Below are 19,722 nucleotides of genomic sequence, written 5' to 3' on the forward strand. Positions count from 1 at the left end.
ACGAGAGAGAGAGAGAGAGAGAGAGGGAACAGAGAATTTAGGTTGTCACAAATTGTTCAATTAAATTTGGCCACAAGCATTTACTTTGGATAGTACTAGTATATAAATAAAAAACTGTGCTTTTTGGACCCAAAAGCCTAAACCTAAGCATGGAGGTTGGGTCCCTTCTCTCACCGTATGAGGGAAAGGGAGCCGAGTCGTTAACAATAACGGCCGAGCAAAAATAACTCTCGGTGGGACCCGAAAAAATTTTTTTGTTTGTTTTTTGGCAAACAGGCAAATTACATAAAATCAAACAACATTACAATCCTCCTTGAGGGCGTTCAACAACCAAAGGGGCCAAACATCCTAATCAAAATCCCTTTTTCCTTGAGCAGCCTATTTGCTTAAACCATGGGCTACCTCATTACATTCTCTAGGACACCAAAACAAAAAACACTGAGAGAATTGTTGCATTAAGAACTGAATATCATTACATACAGGAGCCGACAAACCATTAGTAGGATTTAGAGACATTATCTGTTTACAGTCTCCTTCAATCTCAACTAAATCAATGTAGCCCCATTTTAGCACGAGCTTCAAACCTTCCTTAAGAATAATGGCCTCCACAGCTTCAGCATTACCAATGTTGTGGAAACAAACAGTAGCAACTTTTAAAGCTCTCCCACGCACCATAATCTTGTAACACCATACCACCCCCACATACTTTAGACTTTGGGCAAAAAGATGCACCCACATTAAGCTTCAAAACACCCATAGCCGGAGTTTTCCAATGCCCAAAAACCGGTTAAATAGCAAGATTAGTCAAGTGGATAGAAGTTTTTTGTATCACCAAGCCTTGTATCATAACTCTGTCCAAAATTGCAGAAGGGTGCCATGTCTTCCTGCTGTAATAACCAATCATTCCTACACTTCCACAACTGCCAACAAATAAAGGATCCCAAAGAGAAGTGGTCAGCAACATTCGCTAAAGTCGACCCCCAAATCATGGAGGAAAATCCATACCTACTGCATTGTAAGTTGTCTATCACACCCGAAATCAACCCGTAATGGACACGTTTTCCATACAAATTTAGCAGTGGGGTAAAAGCATAACAGATGAGAAACCGATTATGCTCGATTACCACATAACGGGCACCAATCGTTTGCAACCACACCCCGCACCTTTAAATTACTAAGAACCGATAACTTTTCATGGCAGCACTACCATATGAACCGTTGAATCTTCCTTCGGACTTTAAGCTTCCAAATAGTCTTTTATAGAGTAGAGAACTCTTGATCACAGCTAACAAAAGTCTTCTCAAAAGTTAATGGAGGGTAGCGATACGTTCGCATTGCCAACCTGTAAGCACTTCGCACTGTGACTTTTCCATTAGAGGAAGCACCCAGACTTTTTGGTCACCATTCACCAATTCTGAAATAGGAATCTGAAAAATTAAATCGGCATCACGATGGTTAAAAATACTTCAAATCAAAGACTAATTCCAAGTCTTGTTGGATGAGATAATCAAATCAGAACTTGCGAGACACCATTATGATAACTGGGGGTAGTAACACGAGGATAAAAAGGATCAGGAAGCCAATTAGGACTCCAAACATTGACGTTTTCCCCATTACCTATACGCCAACTTAAACCCTTGGAAATAAGCTCTTTAGTCGACACAATACTTCGCCAAACCCAACTGGACCGAGAAGGACAGGTGGAGTCAAGGAAATCCACACGAGGAAATTATTTCTGTTTAAAAATCCTCATAAATAAAGAATCATCACCCACTTCTAATCGCCAAGCAACTTTTGCTAAGAGTGCCAAGTTGAACACCTCCAAATTTCTCAACCCCAAACCTCCAACATTTTTTATGAGTGTTAATCCGATCCCATTTAATCCAGCAGATTTTTGACTTTTCCATTGAACCACTCCACCAAATTTTGATAAATTGGCTCCGAATCTGGTCGCAAATATTTACTGGTAACTTGAAACAATGCACTACATATAAAGGCAGTGAAGACTAAACAGATTTTAACAAAACTTCTCTGCCTGTTTTGGAAAGGAGTTCTCCTTTAAGTGTCTGCACTTTGGCGCCAATTTTCTCAAACAGGAATTTGAAAGAGGTTGATTTAAATTGGTCAAAAATAACAGATAACCCTAAATATTTATTCACCCATGCTAATTCTTAGAATATTCCTTATTTGAAAAAGAGTGTCTCGTGGTGTTTTTAAAAAGACTCTTTTGGGAGGAATCAGTCACAGTTTTTGAAAATATATATATTTTGATAAGCATAATTCTGACATGGCAATAATAAAGTGATCCTATTGTTTTAGCACATTTCAAATAAAAAGAACATTTAGGCGGCTCAATGCAATTAAAAATGAATCACGGGACCCATTTGATTAACCGAAGCACTTGCTGCATGTGCCGCGAGTGTTTTGGCCAGCATGCTTGTGAGCCCACCTTTTAACAAGGCGAGGCAGCATTTTAGAGTTGGTACAGGCATATTTTATCATTTTTGTACTATAATTAAAAAAATAATATTATTGATTACTTTAATTTTCTAACTTTATAAAGTAAATGAATATACACGGTATCATAGTTAGTAAAATACGATACGAAAAAAATACAATATAAAAACATACGAATATAATTCAATATTTTTTAACAAATATGTTCTAAAAATTCGTTTAAAAAAAACAAAAACGTAAAAATACGAATGTATAGGTGTATAATACGTTATATGTATTAAAAATTCGGAACAAAAAAATCGGCTATACGAATCTTATTATTTTCTTATATATTTGTGAGGACAATGAAGAATATGTAATAAATAATAAAATAAATATATTATAATTAACACTATCACAATAATCATAAAAGAAACAAACTATCTAAACATAATTAATCAATAATCATATGTCCATAATATGATCAATTCATCACAAAATTAATGATTTTTTTTTTTAATTCAATTAATTAACTATGTTGCCTAAATTAAAAATAAAATGCAGCTGCTTGAACCCTAAAGGTACTTTTGAACAAATTTTCAATATGTCTACATTTTATTCTGGATAAATGTGATTCGACTATTGAAATACCTCCATGATAGTTAGAGTTTTGTTCAACATGATCCCAAAATGCATCATTTTTTTCTTTTTTTTTTCATCTTTTTTTGATAACCTATATATTTATAATAAATGCATAAGTATATGATGTGATACTTGTGAAAATGTCTACAAACATCAATAAAAATTTATAATTCTTCATAATTTTAGTGTTCCACAAGGTATATATATGTTTTTCATTATTTTATGATAGTAGAACAACTGAGTGGTCACAACCTTTTTCGAGATTGCATAACAAATAGTATTATTTTGATGATGTGAAAGAAAAGGACTATACCAAACAAAAGACAGTAATTTGAATTAAGAATGTGTATTTGAGAAAAATATATTATTAAAAACAACGTGAACAAAATAAAAAAAACAATTAAATTATCCTAAAATATAAATATGAATTAAACCAGACAATCAAAATGAATAAACGAATAAACATCTTGTACGCGTTTAATTTGCATGACATACTTGAATTTACAAACTAGACACTGTACATCTATATGACTATTTTCCTTTACATATATAGTCCTATACTGTACGTCTCAACTTTTCGAATACCATTTTTCTTATTAAAAAACTAAAAGGACCTTCAGCCCTGTCATCCACTACTCTCTCCTATGATATTGTCGGACAACTCATACACCACTGAGGCACATGATGTTCACACCATACCGGCAATTGCTACTCCGTCATTCTTATCCTTTTAATCTTAATTTCTCGGTGCTGTCAATTGAGAATAAATTTCTTTGTCATGTATAGATATATATATATATATATATATATATTAAGAATAAGGAAAAAATAATAATTACGACAGCAATTGAGCATATTTTTTATAAAAAGGAATAAAATCATCTATGAGTCACCGTTAAAACCACAAATAAACTTTTAGTCTGGAACGAAAAATGTACCAACAAGATACTTGGAGAAAAGTTCATTGAAACCTTCAATTGGAGTTTACCAGAATGAACCCCAAAAAAAGTCCAAACAGTTGCTACAATCTGAAACTGTAATAGAGGACGCTCCTAAAAAGACCCAATAAAAAATGTTGTATTTTTTAAAATATATGTATATATATCTTGACCAAAAAAAAAAAATATCCCTCAAACTATACCCTGTTCATAATGCTCTGAACTATTTTTGACAACGGAACTATTTTTGACAACGAGTTCTCTCCTGAACTATAAAAAAATAAGCAAAATGTCCCTTTAAAGGCTACACTGCAAGCTAATTTCCGACAAATTAAAAAACACAATTACTAATTTATCCTTACTTTTTAATTTATTATAAAAAATCAAAATATATGTTATCATAAAATGACCACTTTGTCCCTATCTTCTTTCCCCTTCCATTTTTGTTTTTTTCTCTGCGTTTTCTTTTCATCTCTCTCCTCTCTCTCTCTCTCACTTCCTTCTGCCGCCACCCACCATTGCCACCACCCCTCCTCTCTCTTCTCCACTGATGTCGCCACCCATCATCTCCACCACCTATATAGGAAAAGGAAAATGCTAATCTGGTGCAACCCTCTTATCTCTCTCCCTTCTCTTTCCTGCGGAGTGATGGATGCCAGTGATGTCTGTGTGCACTGATTCCTGGTGTGATCAGCGTCAGTGAAGTGGAGGACAGGAGTGAGGACGTCGATGTGTTCCGGTGGGAATTGGTGTTGCCGAATGAATCTCAGAATCGCGAAATCACAATTACTAATCCTAGCAAAACCTAAATCTAATTAATCAACTCCAATCTCGCCGGAGGAAAGGGAAAGCCGGCAGCGACCGAGCCGGTGGTATTACTTCTTTGCCAACAATATGAAGAGAAAGGGAAAAAGAAAAATAAAGGGTAAAGTGGTCATTTCATAAAAGTATATATTTTATTTTTTTTATAATAAATTAAAAAGTAAGAGTAAATTAGTAATTGTGCTTTTCAGTTGGTCAAAAATTAACTTTCAGTGGCTTTAAGAGGGCAATTTGCTTGCATTTTGGTTAGTGATATGTTGTGTGTGTGTGTGTGTGATTTGTGAGAAAGAAGCTGAAGAAATGTCAAATGAGTTTGCCGGTTAGGTGAAGGGAGAAAGTTATTTATTTATTTTCTTTTTACCATTTCGACGAAACGTACTCCAAAGTCCCATAATTTTTTTTAATTTCTATGGAAATGTGACTCCCAAAATTTACAATTTCAAAGACAGAGTTCTGGCTTTAGGAAATTTCCCATAATTGGTCAATTATGGACACCACCATCCCAAAAAAAAAAAAAAATGAAAAAGAAAATAAAAGAGAGACCACACAGCACTATAGTCTAAATATCAAAAGAGGGACAAGATCAAATTTTCCTCTTATTGCATTTTTATACAAATGAGAATTTTATCCGTAAAACAGTTCATGTATAGGAAATTAATCCCCTAAATCACCCCATAAATTCAAAAACCAGCTGGAAACCCACCCTTTCTTGGGTCGCTCACTGCCACAAGTCTCCCCAGTTTTGAAGGCTCTAACTCTTGAACTACAAATTGGCAAATAGTTCCACCAGCAAGGTTTTGTAGGACATGGCCCTTCTTTTGCAGGGCAGCCCTTGTCTGTGCAGGAAGTTCAAAGTGGTCACCAATAACAGCTGTCCAGTTCTCATACTGTACCACATTTGGAATCAGCTGCATGTACAACAATACTGTGCCACATTAGAAACTTCAACATCAAATTTAAAAAAAAAAAAAAAAATTTGCTCTAGTAAATGCGTTTTCGATGGTGACCTGATGATAGAATCTTGTAGCCATGGCAGAAGAGAATGGGTCCATTCCCTTGGCAAAATGATTCAAGAATACCTCTGTAGTCCCAGCAATTATCATGGGTCCTCCACTCGCGCCAAGAACACCTTTCAGGATTCCATCCTGTAAAAAAAAAAAACACCCACACACACACACTGACCAATAAGTATCATACTCTCTGAGAGAGACCATAAAGTCACAAGACTCATAACTATCAGGCCTTCTTATACCTATCAATTAACTGTCGTTTGAGAAAGGGACTAATCTCAACTGAGAAAAGATTAAACTCGAAGCTAGAAGTGAGCAATAAATGTTACCTTTAATTACAACAATAGTAGGTGACATAGATGACAGTGGTCTTTTTGATGGACGAATAAAATTGGCAGGTGCCGGTGGGGGAACGCCTACAGAAGCATTTGTAGGGATGGAGAAATCATCCATTTCATTATTAAGGAGTATCCCAGTACTTGGTGACAGAAATTGTGCTCCGAAGAATGTGTTTACTGTACAAGTAATGGAAACAGCATTTCGTTCACTTTCTACAATGGACATGTCACTAGTGCCATAAACATGGATCTGATTCCATCTTTTAAGAAGCATAGATTCAACGAAAAGAATCAGAGTCCCCTAAAATCAGACGCTTGTTGAAGGCAGAAATTACTTCAATAAAAAGAAAGACAATGCTACATGTTCTTTTTCTTCTTTGAAATCAAAATATGTGCAATCGCAATAGCCATTTATAATATGAGTCCTCTAACTGAAGAAACCGAAAATCGCCATGATTTGCCAATGAATTGGCTCAATATGATTGTTACATTCAACCTAATTTAAACTCTATGCATACAAAACACATGCATGCACAAGTTTCTTCATTCAAAAATTAGATTTACATTAAAGAACACAAATAAGTAAATAAATCATAGCTACATGCTAGTTAATGGTGATAAAGGGATATACTACATCAGATCATCTTTATTAGTAAAAAAGGTGCCTACTTGCCCAATGAATTGGGATTTCCCTATTGGTCCAGGTCATTTCGGGTGGACTGAAGGTTATATTATCATATATGGTTTTCTTCAACTCTGCTGCGCGCAAACTTTGGAGATAGCATATCAGATAAAACCTCATTAATATTAACAAAATCAGGATCACCAAGATTCATTCTCACAGCAAACGCGTGTTTCAATGCTTCAATCGTACGATGGACCCTAAGGGGACCAGAAACACCCACAGAAAATCCATATTGAGCAAGGATATTCAGTATCTGTGGCAGTACAAGCAATTGGGGAGCGACGTGTGAGCCTTTATATGTATAAAGCATTGCACTCGAAAACTAAGGGGAAAGGGAAGTGAAGAGACACACTTACAAGTACCATTGCTGCACCACCAGAAGGTGGAGGAGGAAAACCGAGTATTTTAAGCCCCAGAATGTCTGCAAAGATTGGTTTTCTCAGTTTAACTTGATAGTCCCTCAAGTCCTGCATTGTCAGTATCCCTCCTGCTTTCCTAACATCTCTGATCAAATTGAGTCCGATTGTTCCATTATAAAAGGGTTCCTTCCATATTGTTTCCAAGCTTTGTGAAGGCCTGCAAGTTCCCCTGGAACTGCAATGGATAGGGCACCACTAGCTTTCAGAGAAACATTTCCGGCGTACATATTTTAAAAAGGAACACGATGGAAAAGGATTGTCCAAGATTATGCATTTTAGACTCAATTGTGAAGCCAAATGAAAGGAAGGAAGACATGATTTATCAATTTGAGTACCTGAGAAGCTAGCATGGGAGCAGTTTCTCTCATATCAAAGGCTTGTAACTTCCCACTGGTTGATCTGACAAGCATAAACGCACCTCCACCAATGCCACTAGATGCTGGGCTAACAACGCCTAAGCAAAGAGGAGCAGCCACTGATGCATCAACAGCGCGACCTCCTTAGCGAAGGACATCCCTACCAATTCTGGAACATCGGCCATCATCAGTGGCAACAACACCATGATTTGCTGTAACAACCTCGCGTCTGGATTTGGTACCAGCATTGTTAAGGCTTGAAGTGGAAGACAACAGTGAAAAGAAACAGAACTGTAATGATGGACCAAGACAAGAACAGAGCTGCAAGCAATAGTTCAGTGTTATTCAGTGAAATAACAACCCAAAACTGGACTGCTCCGGCATCAGAAAAATTTAATTGTGCCCGTTACATCGTGAACATCGGGGGACTATATATGTCCAGGCGGATAATAAATGGTTGGATGCATGCAACGGGCATAATGAAGGTTTTTCCCCTAAATAAATGATTAAAGAACTACATTAGGCAGCTTAATAAATTGACTCTAACAGGATAGCTTTTAGACTAAACTTTAGTTAAGTTTATCTATAGCTTTAGTTTATTTATAGATTATTCCAAAATAGAAAGAGACATGGTTATGCGAAATGAAAATTTTCAATTACCAAAAGTATCATAAACACATTCTCTCTCCATATGAATAAAAAATGTGACCCCATCATTTTCTTAGTCAGTTCTAAAACTCCTTCCATGGCATGAAACATCATTTTTGAATATCAATGGAAAAATAAAAAATACCCATTCTATAATACCAAACAAGTGTACATTATGAACTAAAACATTAATTTAATTCATTACTATCAAACCAAAAAAAGAAAAACAAATAAAGAAAATCACTCACATGGCATTATCTTCATCTTCTTCTACTTTTTCTGTCAAATTTTAGAATAGAAACTTTTTTATCTCTTCCTAAGCCGTACCACAACCACTTTTTTTTCTTTTTTTCGAAATTTACCACAACCACTTTATATAAGTTGAGATTCTTCTTCAACAATAAAAATTAGCGGGCTTCTTCCAATCTTTTTCATCTCCTGAAACATCAATTTAATCAAGCGAAAGGTGGCTTTTAATAACAACAAAATAAAAAATATTATAAATGCAGTAGTGAGGTTTTTTCGTAATTTAATGGGGGCAATTTTAAAATTTTATAAGAATAAAAAATATAAAAAAAAATCAGTGGGGCAATTTACCCGCTGAATTCCAAATAGATCCGTGCGTGCATCTTCAATCTTTGTCAAAATGATGGCTTTGTGTTTAGAGGGTTTAGCCCAACCACGGCACTAGAATAAATTATTGTATATTTTATGTAACGTTCCAGTCTTGAATATCTAAAATTAAAAAAAATAATTTCGAGTTTGTGAGTACATGGGAGGAGTTAGAGGACCCATTATAGCACAGTGTAACAGAGGTCATTTGTTCTTCCATTGAAATCGGATTGAAAAGTGATTGGGTATAAATGGGTGAATATGCAATATTACCCAATAGTTTAAGTTTTTTAGTAAATGGGTAAGCGCCCAACCATTACAGTTGGTATCAGAGTCAGACACAAGTGCTCGGTCCGGAAGACGTCCTGGTTAGCACCCCAGGTAGACAGGATGGCCCGAACTTCAATGAGGGCATTGCAAGTTTGGATGAGAGAGAATGTAACAAGGATCATTTGTCCCACGTTAAAATTGAATGAGAAAGTGATTGAGTACGCAACATTATCAAATATTTTATTTTAAAATAGTTAGGTACTTCGCGTGTCCAATTATTTTAAGACGGGAATTAATTTAAAAAAAAAAAACATTTAACATTGAGCAGTTTAGATTTGGGCCTAAAACTTTTGACATATAGAGGGAAACTTTTGAAAGAGACCAAAATTCCAAAAAATTTAAAAGTTCACATCAGATTTTGAGTCGCTACCACAAAACAAGTCTCGTGCTCATTTTCTATCTCCGGCGAATTCACGCAGCAAGCTCCGGTGATCGGAGGCAATTGTCGATCGAAGATTGTTATATATACATACATATTTTCTGGTAAGTTTTTTTACATAGATATTGCTTGATAAAATCTGCTTCAACAATCGTCCATTGATGACGTTAAATACACTTGTAAGTTTGTTTTCTAGATATTGCTTGACAAACATCAGCATTTGAATATCTTCATTTTGATAGGAAAACTCAAACAGCTATAATTTCTGTATCTCTTTGAAGCATTACTCTCGAACAACGGAATTAGGGTTTTTTTTGCTTGATAGTTAATTTGTGGATGTCAATTGATAGTGAAGTTTATGCTTGCATTGATATATTTTCATAATCACACACAGATACACACACACACACACACACACACACACATATACTCGTGTTGATATGGTTTTGGTAAATGCTTATAGCGATTCTTGTTAGGGCCGCTTGAGAGACTGTATTGATTGTTACACAAAGGCAGACAATATTGTACTGATACACTTGTTTTAATCCCATTATCACAAAAATTGGATTTTAATTCAAAGATATTTTTTTAGGGCCCTAAATTTATATTGAATTTTATGCCACTGTCTGATGAAAAAGCTTAATGATTTCTAATTTTGGCTACTTTTATGACCAAATGTGCACTTAAACATGAAAATAAATTTAAATTCAGTATAATTAGACTTTAAAAATTAGTTATTTGTGAATTGAGTGCAAATAACTATTTGAAGATGCCTTTTATAAGTTTCATGCTGATTGAATCTAGTTCTTAAAGAAAAATAATTTAATGTTAGCCTCTATAATTGAGGATTAACATACATGTGTACCAAAATAAACTCAAATACTCATAAAAAGCACAGATATATTGGGTTATGGAAGTAATAATCAAATTTTTGAATTTTTTTTCACAATTACCAATCAGTTAAATAAACAAGACTGTCATCTTTTTCTTGTCAAACTTAAAGTAAATTCTGTTCCCTTCTCAACTCCCATAACAAACCTTGTAGCAGACTCTTCACTAATAGCCTCTACCACCATTAAATCTCTATCCGACTGCCTCCAAATAAAGCAAATGGCAACCATCAATCTGTGTTTCCCAAACTTAAACTACCACCGATCTCTTAGATCTAACATTAACTAATAAATAAATTCAAAGTCTATCCTAAATCAAATGAAATGAATATTTTCAAAAATATTTTAAACCTATGATTAAATGAAATGTCCCAAGCTTTTGGTTTAAGATCCAAGTTATGCTTGTGGTTTATAACTTTCTAGTGTTAGGGTGTACTTCAGTGGGTTTAGAAGCTGAAATTGTAAAAACAAGACTCATATTTGTAACAGATTTTTAGTTTAGGTGATTGTAGTTGAGACAAACGCAATTAGTTAAGACCCATATTTCGAGCTACTTAATTGGAAAGCTGGAATTGATGATTTATTTAACAGAACCAAATCAATACCACCTCTGCACCGTGATTTAACTGTTTCTTGCATCACTCAGTATGTTGCTAGCACCTAGTCTGATCAGCATACCATCCTCACTGCACTTCAAGTGTTGTCTCCACCTAGATTGCACTTTGTGCATACATCTTCTATGCCACATTTTTGCCACATAAACCATAACATCTAAAAAAGCAAGCATTAAAGGAAAGTCTCCTTCCCACCATCCTCTCCCTCTCCCTTCTTTTAGATTTCTGCCACATAAACCACATTTTTGCCACATAAACCACATTTTTGCCACATTTTTTCCATTTCTAAAGACCTATTTAACTTGATTAGGGATTTCTGCTGCTTTTGAAGTCCTTTTGTCCATATTGTTCTACATTGGTGTATCCTTTTAAGCCAACTACCAAGGGTGATTTAGGAACATATTTTCTGTGCCCGACAAACTTGTTTAGGTGTTACCATCAATTGACATATTTAAACTGGTTTTCTTTTGGCATCTATGTTGATATTTACTCATATGATTACTAAATATGTTACCTCGGGTCAGGTGTGAAAACTCTTGTTCAGGACGTCCTTATACCGGTCCACTTAAATAAGGAGATTTTTCTGCTGATGGTAACACATTTAAATTTAAGTTTTTCCAAGATTACATTTTCTTAATCAATGGCAAGACGAAGAGTTAAGAGAGCTGTCAAACCACCTGCTTCATCTGATGCAAGCGACAAAGATGGTGCTGGTCCAAAGGAGTTTGAAAAGAAAGAAGACACAATCAGAGACCAGGAAAGTATGCATTTCATTACGTGTTTCTTCTCATTTATTTACACGCTGTCTATTTCTAATATGAAAAACTAAGTGCCATCTTTTCTCCAAGTGGTTGCTTCTCTCATCATTTTTCTAATTCAATTGATTTTTTTTTTTCCAAAATGACACAGATTTTTGTAAAGGGATTCCCATAAGATTTCTCAGACAAGTCTTTTCATTTGCTATTTTGTAATTATTGTTGGTAATGAATAGTGGAATTGTTTGATAAAAATATTTTCAGATCTTTTTATTTTAGTTTTATTACATTATCCATTTATTATATATTGACCATAGTATGAATTCTAAATTTGTGAGACGCCAATGCATTGTTGAATTTGAACACTTTTGAGGCATTAATTTTTTATTGATCTATGTATTGGGATAAAAATTCGGATAAAGGGCAGTATGTCTCTTGTTGGCTGATATAAGTGCAACTTGAGTGGGTTGACCAGGTTCTCAGACAGGCTCGCAGTGCTCTTTTATTGTTACTTGAGCTGGATTGGATTGAACTTTCTCAATTGGATCATAATTTTGGTCGGGCTTGGATAGAGGTGTCGGGTGTCCAACTTGGATTCAAGTTGTAGTATTATTAGTAACAGTATTGTTTAAAAAATTTGTAATTTGAGCCTGGTCCGACTGATTTGAGGTTGCTCCAACTAATCCGACCAACCCATGGAATATAAGCTCCGATTGAGAGCTTTTTGTTGGGTTGAGGGTTTTATAATTGGTTGAGCTCGGGTTACCCCTCAACCCATCTGAGTTGCAAACTCATTGGCTGATACCATACACTGGTTGCTAACTATTGCAAGTTCCCCTATAGATAACTCCCTGGTCCACACTGGTTATTCTCCTGTAGTCTCTTTTACTGGAAAACAGATACTTCTACGATTCATGTTGCATCTATCCATCTATCTCTATCTGTTCTTTTTTCAATCAGCTCTGAATTTCAAATTTAATGGCATATATTTTGATGCTAGCTCGCAACTGCATATTTATGTACATATTGAAATTTTATTTTGACTAGTCTGATACACATTTTAGATTGTAGTTTTGAGGTACAATATTCTCTTCATTTTAGTACCAAAAACCAATTGGGTAATTCTGTTATTTATAGCATTTTGCTTTTATATTGGCTAGTATGTGTTTTATGTATGTTAAAAGCACTAACATATGTAGTACAAATCCATGGCAATCACACAGATCCTCATGCTTTGATCAATGTGTTTTACTGTTTTGGCCTCCCTTTGCTCCCAAACTAGGTTTCTTGATTAGTGTTCATGTGGTTTGACTGCATGTGTGGTGTTGGCAATCTGCCATCAGGCCCTCCTTTTTTAGGATTGGGATTTTTCATGTGGAGTAGAGAAACAGTGGCTGGGTTATGCACTGTCTGTATTTTCTTCGTCATGTTTTGTATTATAAGATCTTCCTCATATATGACGAAGTGCATTTGTGGTCAATGTTTATTCCCTTTCTTTTTGTTAATTTTTTACCTTTTTTAAAAATCTTTCACAGTTGAACATCGAAGTGCTGCAATTAGGGCCATTCATGATATGGAGATTGAACATTTGCTTACTGGGTTGCACTTGCTTCGCTCATACTTTAAGAAGGAACAGCTGGAGACTCCTGTACTGCAATTTTTCGAGGAAAACCTTCCAAATCTGTCTGTTCTTAAACATGGAAAATATGGACAGCACGAAGTGCAATGGAAGGATAGAGATGGTAACTTAACAATGAACCAAGCTGATGGAAGAAGCATACATTCTTCTCTTCTACATCGGATGTCCATAGTTTATCCTGATTGTTCTACTGCAATGCCATCTTTTGGTGGCTTTGAATTTTCAACCGAAGCAGGTATTGATAAATCTCTTTTGACATATTAGAATTTGAGTTTCTTGCTGTGCTTGTACCTTACACGAGTTATCTGATTGGTGGCAGTTAAGGCAAGCCTCCTTGGTGCTGATAATTTGCATATCAAGGATACTGTACGTTCTTACGTTATTTCTGTCGTGGTTGTGTTGTTTGAGGATGGGTGGGGGGCTTTTGGATTTTGGATGGGACAAATTTTCTTATTAGACAATGCTCTTCTGGAGTGTTGTGTAGTGGAAGATAACAATATTTTTTGAAATAGTATGTTGCAACTGTTTCCAAGGTTTAATCACAAGGGATATTGAGTGTTTTTTTTTTTTTTTTTTTTTTTTTTTTTTTTTTTTTTTTTTTTTTTTGTTCCAGATGGCAACATATAAAATAATGCTTTGATGACACAATCTGAAAATTCTGTTTCCTTCCTCACTTTCTGCTTCAAATTTTTCCTCTTGTAGGTTTTGGAGGAACCGTCTGGTACTCAAATGCTTGGTTTGCAAGATGGTTTTCAAACTCCAGGGGTTTGTCTTCTTGGTCATTTCTGGATGGTTCTATTTTAGCTGAGCTTTGTTCTTTATTACTTTTCTACAGATCTTTACTTTTTAGGAATTTAATAAAATTCAAAATCATGTTTCATTTGCCAAAGTAGATTGAAGGGTTCTAAAAATTAACTGGATTTACACCAACGGCCAGTGGGCCAGCGGTACCAAGCCCCTACTTCTCAAAGGGAGGTTAGGGTTCAAGCCTCAGTGGAGGCATGGGTGTGTGAGTACCAACTAAGAAAAAAAAAATATAATAATTAACTGGATTGCACAAAGTGAGTTCAGAAATTTACTACTAGTTCTCGGGAAAAATAAAATATAAAATCAATGGGATGCAATATCAATGACAATCTGCTGAAGAAGCTTAGGTGAAATTGCATTGTATTCTTGATGGTTCTGTTATACTGCTAAAAAGGGGAGTGCCTGTTGCATGCCCATTGCAATATGATGTAGGGTTCTGGAGTTAGACGTATGAGGATTTTGACAGCAAGATTCATATCATTAATTTGTTAAGACTAAAATGTGCTATATCATTAATGATATGGCTTTGCAATTTATTTAATTGAATAAATGAAAAGGAAAATTGTATGAGAGGTTGTTGGTTAAAGTAGTTAAATAGAATGACAATTCTTTAACAATGTGCTACTAGTTAAAAGCTAAAGAAGCATTAGGATGGTTGTTATGTTTGTTTTTTGTGGTAAAAGAGTTGCTGGAAATGACTATAGTACCTATAATTATAATTGCAGGTGAGTAGCCACAGGTTGTCTGTTGGAATGACACCCAAAACTCTAAGGCTTCCTAAACATGGGGAGATGCTTCTATCCGTCCATGGTTCACCTCTTGGTGTTTACAAGGAAGACAACATGGAGGCCATACGTGGTATGCTTCTCTTTTTTATTAAGATTCTGTATCCCATTCTTTGCAATGTGTATATTGTAAGGAGGTGATCCTTCGTTAATTAATTAAAAATAGGGAAATATTTTGGATTGTCCCCTTGCTTTCCTGTTCTCTCACTGCCATCTTTTTACTAAACTGAAAAAAGGTTCCTACAACTTTATATTAGAGTGGAAAACTTGTCATTAATCTGGAACCGACCATCAGTCTCATTATTTTTTGATTTGTTGCAGAGTCGGATGAAGATTGAATGGCTGAATTTGCAATACTATCCAACTTGAGGGTGCTCTAAATTTACTTGTGGCGTTGTATTATCAGTATAATTGTGCTTATATCCATAGGCACCAATTGATTTAGAATGTTTTTGGGGCATCTATGTTTCCGAAAAGGCTGGGATGAGTTTTTAATGGTTCTGCTTGCATCAAGATTCTTTAAACGAAGCATCAACTTGATCATCATTTCAGGGCTGAGCAAAAGCTCTCCAAAGGATTTTGTATGTCAAATGTTATGCCTACATCATTTTTTAAAATAGCCAAGATCTTTAGCCAAAGCCGGCTTTGTGTCTGGAGCGGAGCTGAACAGTGATGAGTGCACTGTATACAGCAGTGTCAGGCTTGCTACACATCTCTGAGACGGGCCACATGGATAGCTGATTTGGGCCTCTCTTTCCTATAACTGATACTGTTATTAACTGTGTAAACCCAATTATCAGCTATATACCACCCTTGTTTTTGTATCCACCCGACTACCTAAATTAAGATACACACACACACACACATATATGTATGGGATTTTATTTATGGGAGGCTATATTTGCACTACATTTTTCAACAATTACACTACACTTTTAAAATAAATGACACTTTTATCCTTCATTTTATAAATAAATAAATAAATATATATATATATATATATATATCACAAATACCCTTTTAGTTATGGAAAGAAATATGTGTCTCCCTCTCTCTCACCAAATTCCCAAGTAACCTTTTAGATCACTTCCAGCCTCTCTGGCAATTCTTTCTATTAAATATCTCCTTTTTCTCTCTCCCTCTCCTTAGGGTTTAGGATTTATATTTGTAAGTAACAATAGAACTTATTGAAAATCTTATACATGAAGACATGGTAGAGTTGAACAAAGTAATTGATCTTGTTACTGTGGGAAGTATGGCTGAATTATCAAATCTTTATAAACCATTATAATTGATCTTGTTAGTATGGGAAGCATGGATGAAGTATCAAATCTTCATAAGCCATTCAACTCCATTGATAATAATGGTGATGATATATTTTTTTTCTTTTGTTATTGTAGGCCATATACAAGGAAATCATATTATCTTCTTAAAAAATTCAATTAAAAAGAATAAAAGGATGAAACCAAAATCACAATAACGAGGGACGGAAAAAGAAGGAAGAGAATGAAGCCAAAATCAATGAAAAAACTAAGTCTATGTTTGATTATTATCTTCTTCTTTTTTTCTAATTCATAAGTCCAAGATATCCATTTATCAATACTTGAAAAGTAAAAACTATAATAATACCAAGTTTAATACTAGGATTTAAGAAAAATGGAAATGTAAAGAAAAATTAGTTTTTTTTTGGCGTGGTCCCTTCCTTTTAATGATTTATTTGGGTATTTTAAATTCTTAAAATAACTTAAAATAATTAAGTATAATTATTCAAAAGGAAAAAAAAGAAAATAGTATACATGAATGTAATTAGGGCAATAGTATTGAATTTGTGGGCGTTGGAAGGGAAATTGATGAGTTTTGACTTTCTTTATGTTAAAATCATGGTGGGTTGTAACTAATTCCCCAAAATACAGGACAACACATGGTACATATGAATGTAAGTAGGGCAATAGTATTGAATTTGTGAACTATAGAAGACAACGATGTTAAGAATATGATGCAAGTATAATTTGACAAATGAATGTGACGACAACAGCTCTGACTAATATGTGGTGTTGTGTATATAGTATTAAGTTTCCATACAAAAGACTCAAATCATCATGAAATGACCATAATGGGCATGGTATAATGAATTTAAAAAAAAGAAAGAAAAGAAATTGAACCCTACGTGAATCGAACACGCAACCTTCTGATCTGGAGTCAGACGCGCTACCATTGCGCCAAGGATCCACTGTCATGTTTCTTCCAGTAAAAAAGCAATATCAATATAATCCATAACCCATATATTAGGGTGTGTCCAGTAATCCAAAACATTTTCTGTTTTCTGTTATCAATCCTTAAAAAAGAGAAACAAACACAAAAATTATGTTTAATAATTTGTTTTTGTTTCTTCTTAATGAAAAACATTTCTCATTTTTGTGAAAGAAAGAGAAAACATCAAAATGATGTTTTCTGTATTTTTTCTCTGTAGCAGAGGAAACGTTTTCACCACTGTTTCCCTCGTTTTTACACAATAATTGACATTACTCTCCCATTAATACACAACTACTGACATTACTCCATTAGTACTTTCTTCTTCTCTTTACTCTTCCATTAATACTTCTTCATTGTTCTCTCTTCATCACAGGGCTCACGTCTCTCTTTCTCTCTTCTCAGAAAAGGTATGTCCTCGTATCTCATTCTCTTTCCTCTATTCAACAGATCTAAGACTTGAATGGTATCTTGCCCGTAATTTTTTTTTATTTTTTAATTGTTGTACATGTATGGGTTGTAGATTTAATAGTTTTTTGTTTCAGAGTAGGAGGAGAATCAGTCTTACTAGTATCTTGCCTTGTATTTTTTTTTTTCCTTTTTTTGATTGTTATACATGTATGGGTTGTGGTTTGTTTTCAGATTTTTTGTTAATATATATGTATATATAAAATCTATTTTTATATTCTATATATATACATTATACAATTGTACGCCATGTATTTATTTATTTATTAATTGTTATACATGTATGGGTTGTGGTTTGTTTCAGATTTCCAAAAAAAAAAAAATTTTTGTAACAAATGTTTTACTAAACACTGCTTTTTGTTTTTTGTTATTAAAATTGTGGCAACAGCAAAGATTACTAAAAGTTATTTTTGCTTTATGTTTTTACTTCAAAAAACAAAATTATGTTTCTGTTTCTTTGCGACTGCAAAAACAGAAAACGAAAACATTACTAAACGCATCCTTAATTCCAACCTCTACCATCGAGCAAAATTATTTAATCCCTATTTCTACTCCTGGTTTAGAACAGTCAATACATTCAAATTTGCATGATAATTAATTAAAAGCTAGCATGAATGCTACCAAAAAAATATCATTAATTTTTAGTTTCTTCCTTAGGCTGTGTTTGTTTGATTCCTGTGTGTTCCAGCAATGTGTTCTAATTAACCTTTACTTACCCATAAACGTCCACCCCTTCAAATGGTGTTGAGTAACAATTCCCTACCCATAAACATCCCCACCCATTCCATTCAAGCAGATTTTGCTTTCCTATCCATAAACTTACCCAACTATTCTCTCTCTAAGAGGATATATATATTTGTACCCGGTCGGTTATGATGAATACAGATCAACATAATATTAATGCAACCTTCAACTCAAGATATGAAGTGCTCTGCAACAGTTCTAATCATCTTCATGCTTCTTATCTCAATCCATGCTGGTACGTACAATACTTCTAATTATCTTCATTTATATATACGTGTACGTATCTGTTCGATTAATTTACATTAAGCAATGTGGTATATATATTAATATATATCATTGATGACATATATGCATGAACAGGTGAAAGTTACAAATTGACACTAATCTGCAAGGATGAAAAGCTGTGTGGGCCACCACCCTTCTCCTGCAGTCGGTCCCTCTGTGATAAGCTTTGCGCAAAGTATTTTTCTACTGGATGGGGAAAATGCAAAGACAATCACCCCTATGTTTGCCAGTGTTTCTATATTTGCTACAAAGATATTTCTCTTCCCGAACCTACTAACCCTACCCTTAACCTGCCTTCTGTGATCGTGGCTTCTTCTACTTCCAAACCATAGTGTGGGACATGACATGTATATTGACATCTTATGATATTTGGATAGAAATCAATATTTGTGGTTAAAATAAGATATATATATTTAATGGGCAGGGCATTTTGGTCTACTTTTGGTTCATTTGCACTGACTTCATAAAACATTACTATTATGCTATGAAGAACGGACACTACTCCCAGGGATTCCGTACCCGTGTCAGATACTTTTCGGACACCGACACCCGTGTCCGATACTTCTGTAAAGTGTCCAAATATTATTTTTTATTGGACACGCGTGTCCGAGGCTCGGACACACGGTCAGACACTTCTGTAAAGTGTCCAAAATTTATTTTTTCTCACTCCTCTCAATCTCTCCTCTTCTTCAATTATCTCTCTTCATGAATAAGATATATATATATATATATATATATATATATATATATATTTAAGTTACATGAACAAAATTTTGTGAAAGACTAAAAGTATATATGTTTATTCATATACATATTTAGTTCGTTATAGTTATGTCTTTTCTGCACATCTTCGTTTGGAATTTGGATCAA

General features: G+C 34.5%; 1 protein-coding gene, 1 non-coding gene and 1 pseudogene across 2 annotated transcripts; 1 reads left to right on the plus strand and 2 right to left on the minus strand.

Moving 5' to 3' along the window:
- Positions 1 to 5,103: 5,103 nt before the first annotated feature.
- LOC132285054 (putative inactive glutathione hydrolase 4) lies at positions 5,104 to 7,037 on the minus strand (annotated as a pseudogene).
- A 2,470-nt stretch (positions 7,038 to 9,507) lies between these two features.
- On the plus strand, positions 9,508 to 15,993 carry LOC132285258 (uncharacterized). Its single transcript, XM_059787427.1, has 7 exons — positions 9,508 to 9,719; positions 11,644 to 11,880; positions 13,410 to 13,748; positions 13,833 to 13,879; positions 14,216 to 14,278; positions 15,046 to 15,178; positions 15,427 to 15,993. Exons 2-7 carry the CDS (start codon positions 11,760 to 11,762, stop codon positions 15,441 to 15,443), a joined length of 720 nt encoding a protein of 239 aa, XP_059643410.1. The 5' UTR covers positions 9,508 to 9,719; positions 11,644 to 11,759; the 3' UTR covers positions 15,444 to 15,993.
- A 1,269-nt stretch (positions 15,994 to 17,262) lies between these two features.
- TRNAW-CCA (transfer RNA tryptophan (anticodon CCA)) lies at positions 17,263 to 17,334 on the minus strand. Its single transcript has one exon. It is a non-coding gene; the product is annotated as a tRNA-Trp (tRNA).
- Between the last annotated feature and the right edge of the window lie 2,388 nt (positions 17,335 to 19,722).

This window comes from Cornus florida, unplaced genomic scaffold (assembly GCF_030987335.1).
Source record: "Cornus florida cultivar Cherokee Brave unplaced genomic scaffold, ASM3098733v1 CherokeeBrave_3.0.0_Hap2_Chr11, whole genome shotgun sequence".
Taxonomy (NCBI): Eukaryota; Viridiplantae; Streptophyta; class Magnoliopsida; order Cornales; family Cornaceae; genus Cornus; species Cornus florida.